Source organism: Hakea prostrata, chromosome 1, assembly GCF_041222555.1.
Source record: "Hakea prostrata isolate BN-2017 chromosome 1, UWA_Hpros_2, whole genome shotgun sequence".
Taxonomy (NCBI): Eukaryota; Viridiplantae; Streptophyta; class Magnoliopsida; order Proteales; family Proteaceae; genus Hakea; species Hakea prostrata.
This window is the reverse complement of record NC_142600.1, coordinates 36,765,581-36,769,937: the sequence shown is the minus strand read 5'-3', so window position 1 is coordinate 36,769,937 and position 4,357 is coordinate 36,765,581. Positions and strand designations below refer to the sequence as shown.

Genomic DNA, 4,357 nt, shown 5'->3' with positions numbered 1-4,357 from the left:
AAACTTGAATTCAAAAATCAAATTCAAATCATAATAGACCCGTTATGGTCTTTCAGGAACATGCATAGGTTTTGGTTTGGGGATGTGAGAGTCCTCAGTGCTTTGGTGTGATTTGAGGATAGGATCGCCAAGTGGCAGATTCAGAGAAAAAGTGGACTAGTGACTTGAGGGATTTGTCAAGTCACTAGCTCATCTTCCATTGTTGTGGTCTTAGGGTTAAAAGGAACAGCTGCCGAAAAAGTAGTCGGAGTAGTAGAAGGCTGAGTTGGTATTGGAAATGGAAGGGTATGAAAAGGATGAGGGGAGACTATCAACATGGAAGGTAGAGCAGCCTCAATAAGGCAATTGTCAAGAGGAGGTGCCCTTGAATATGGGGGGAAGACACTTAGGTGGATTCGGATTCTGAGTGGTAACCAAGTGACATTGACTATCCTTATGTCCAAGAAATCCACAAACAAAGCAAGTAAGAGGTAGCCTTTCCTACCGAACCTGGAGAGAGTGCATCACACCCAAGGTCCGACATGTCGCTCCATGTAGCCGTGTAAGACCTTGGCGACACGGCGACTCGGGCGACATGGAGCGACATGTCACCCGACATTTTGGAAAAATCAGTGTTGAAAAGATGAGAATCGTGAGATCATCGATGATAAAAACCCTTGTCGTTCTCCCTCTTTGTGCCTCCTATTCCTGTCGTTGGCTCTGTTTTTTATTTGGTATTTTAGGTTCTCCCTCTCTGCTATTTTGTCAAATGCGTGATTCACAAAACGTTGAAGATGGATCAATGGAATAGAAGTTCTGCTTTAACAGTTCTAGCAACTATGTTTTGATCCTTCGGTTCCTCTGTTTTTTGAAGGGAACACTTTGATCATCTCATAAAACATTTAAAATGGTGTTCGATTGCATCAAGGGGTTCTTTCCAATGCTTTCGACTTTTCCGATGACCTCCACGGCCAGCTTCAGTGGATAAAACTTTGCCGAAGCTTGGCTTGAGAAAACTAGAGAAGCGACTTGTGGAAGACTCTCTGGAATGGCAACCAATGGATGAGTGGGAATGAGGAGGTGAACCCATGGGGCTAATCACCAGCGTTGAATGAACAGATCCATTCGTCTTCTCTCCATCGTGCAAATCTCTAGATGGGCTCTGCGCATAATACACCGGTAGGTTCCTCGGCGGCGACCTCGTTGGAGATGATGTCGCCATACTGGTAACCTCTGAGTTGGTCTTTGCATGCATTTTTGCTGCAACTGCAAGCCAAAAGACGATCGCACAGAGACCTAAAGAGAGATTAGCAGATTAGACTTGAGGATTGAAACAAGCGAGATCTTCTCTGCAACTCCGATCGACATTTTGGTAAAATCTCGATGGTCGGCGATATATCGCCTAGAAGTCGGCGATATATCGTCGACTTTTGGTAAAATCGGTGTCGCTGGGGGGTTTCGTGTCACCCCCCAGCGACACGACGAAAAATCGCCCTGTGTCGGCGATAAATCGCCGACACAAGGAACCGTGATCACATCACTTCTTTCCTGGACTTTAACCGTAGCTCTGAGGAGCATCCTAAAATCAATAATCACTCTTGCATGGAGAAATAGGTGGTGTTTTCCTCCAGTAGAGCCTTTAATGAGCATCATTCTTTGAACTTCACCCACCTTATTGAAAAGTTGTTCACCATGAGCTAGGTCCATTAGCTTCCACTGAGGGGAAGAGAGTTGAGAAATGATGGAAGGATCCTTGTTGGACACTATTCCAAGGTTCCAAAAGTAGGAGTTTACCATTCACAGATTAGGGTTCTTCAACAAGGACATTGACTAGATCAATCAGATCATCAAACTTAAATAGAAACTTATACGCTTCTAGATGATTCACCACCACACCTTTTCTAGGGTTCTTTTCTAGGGTTCCAAGCTTAAATGATAGCTTTAGAGACCGCACGTTTTCCGTAGTGGGGACAATCTTGGACAAGACCCACTAAGGCAGAGGTCAAGGAGCCGTCGAGCAAATCTTCAGTCCCATCATCTAGACGAATTGGATTATCATCGTTACTCTCAGAGTCTCAGTACCATCAAAGGTCGGGTATTGATTAGGGGAGAAAGGGACAGTTTCCTCAGAATTTGTTAAGAGTAAGGGAGGGTAAGGACCCATCATGGAGTTGTTGGGAGACGTACGGGAACTTGGAGGCTAACTGATGTTGGGATGACCAGAGGAGAGCTAGCATTCACAGTTTAGATGGTGCAAGCATGGAAAGAAATTTCGGCGAATTTCGCCGAAATATCGGCGAGATTCGCCAGTTTCGCCAGGGGGCGAAACGAAACAAGGGACCGAATCGAGATTTGCGGGATATCGCGGATTTCTCGGCAATATCTCGCCTTTTCTTGCCGAACTGGCGATATCTCGCCAAACGTCGGCGATATTTCTCCAAATCTGTAACCGGTGAAGAGGAGAACCCAACAGTCGGTTTCCATTGCCTGATTTTAGAAGATCAAACCGCTCAGCCAAGGAACAGTGGGCAAGGTAAAAATCTTCAACCATGGATATCAACTCCGGTCGCTCGTTGTGCAAAGGAGTCCGCGTCTTCCTCGATCAATTGAAGCATTGCCTCTGTCTTCTGGTATTGCCTCTGTCTTCTGGTATTGCTATGTGATTTTGGTTAAAAAAGAAAACAGATTTCAGCAAAGCCAGCCATTAGAAAGAGTCTGCTGCACCCTGATTGTAACTGCTGAGTTGCCGGACGGAGAAGTGAGGAAGACGAGGACTGAGGAAGACGAAGTGATTGCTGAGTCGCCGGAAGGAGAAGTGAGGAAGACGAGGACTGAGGAAGACGAAGTGAGTCGCCGGACGGAGAAGACGGAGAAGTGAGGAAGACGAGGAGGACTGAGGAAGATGAAGTGAGTCGCCGGACGGAGAAGACGAGGACTGAGGAAGACGAAGTTATGAAGATTGAATTCTGATTTTTTTGAGATTATAGTTGTGAATTTGATCCGCACGCACACGTGGTTGATGGAGAATAATGGAGTTATTAAAAAAATGAAATAAAAAATCTTAAAGATAAACATGAGGCTGAAACTACTGACGCTTTTGCAGAATAACAAGGATATTTATTAGTTTATTAATTTTTTGAACTTCAAAACTTTAAACGCATGCGAGCCATCACTCATCAATCATGTCATCATGTTATTTTATAACATATTATTATATAATTCAGGTAAATATCGCCGAAATCTCGCCGAGATTTCGCCAGTTCGCCCGGTTCGCCGGGTAGCGAACCCGGCGAACCGAACGAACTTTCGTTCCATGGGTGCAAGTAGGAGATCAAGTACAACTGTTTCTCATTAATGTGGTATGGGAGAAGATGTGCTTGATTTAAACCCTTCAAAATGTCAGAGATTATTTTATTTATTTAATTATTTTGTTTTGGAACTGACAATTTTCATATAATGATAATGAGGATATTACATAATATTCCATCAGTAGAATCTAATTCACAACACCTCTTTACTAAGAGGTGTTGGTCTTACCAACTGAACAACCCTGCAATGGTAAAATGTTCAAGAATTTTTTACTCCACCGAACAATCTTATTCTCTCCATCCGAAGTTGAAAAATTGGAAAACCTAGACATTTTCAACCTTGGATGATTAACTCTTACACAAATTTAAATGGTAGAATGAATAGAGATCAAGTGAATTTTAGAGACAGAAAAGACAGTCTTCATGAGCTTGTTATACTAGAAAAGTAGCTCTGGTCCCTTTACAAGGTGGGGCCAAGGAATTAAGAAACTGTATTGTGTCCATAGTCTACCAAACTTCACACAATTTCTAAGATGCCAGTTAGAAAAACATGCTATACCACTGCAGATTGAGTCTATTTATTTCCATATCAATAGGAAATAGTTTTATGTTCTCAACTATTACGGTACTTAGGTGGATGTGCCGGAGTGGTTATCGGGCATGACTAGAAATCATGTGGGCTCTGCCCGCGCAGGTTCGAATCCTGCCGTCCACGGTTTTTATTTTTTTTATTCCAAAAGTATCGTCAAGCAGTTAAAGCCTCTACACTAATTTTTGATTATCAGGTTCCGGAAAAGATTAATTGAATTGAAAAACCCACTTTTCCACGAAGTGCATTGGCTTTCCTTGGTGTTTCTAAAAAATCTTAATCATCAATGACTAATGGAAATACCATTTGAGTTCCAAGACAATCCCGTTTGCTTTTAGGAGTGGTAGGATAGTTAATCAACTACTGCAGAATCCAATCTTATACCCTTGTTTGTGATCTTATCACGAATGGATCTATTCCTCAATTTCTCAACAGAACTTTAAGATGTTTGGTGCTGATATGGGAAAAATATTGTTGAACC

General features: G+C 42.7%; 1 protein-coding gene and 1 non-coding gene across 2 annotated transcripts; one reads left to right on the top strand and one right to left on the bottom strand.

The window, feature by feature from the left end:
- Window positions 1–778: 778 nt before the first annotated feature.
- On the bottom strand, window positions 779–1,234 carry LOC149028886 (uncharacterized). The gene is made up of 2 exons (XM_089168884.1): window positions 943–1,234; window positions 779–840 (listed from the first exon to the last, which is right to left on the bottom strand). The coding sequence occupies exons 1-2, from the start codon at window positions 1,232–1,234 to the stop codon at window positions 779–781; spliced, it is 354 nt and encodes a 117-aa protein (XP_089025010.1).
- Window positions 1,235–3,920: 2,686 nt separating this feature from the next.
- TRNAS-AGA (transfer RNA serine (anticodon AGA)) lies at window positions 3,921–4,002 on the top strand. Its single transcript has one exon. It is a non-coding gene; the product is annotated as a tRNA-Ser (tRNA).
- Window positions 4,003–4,357: the final 355 nt, after the last annotated feature.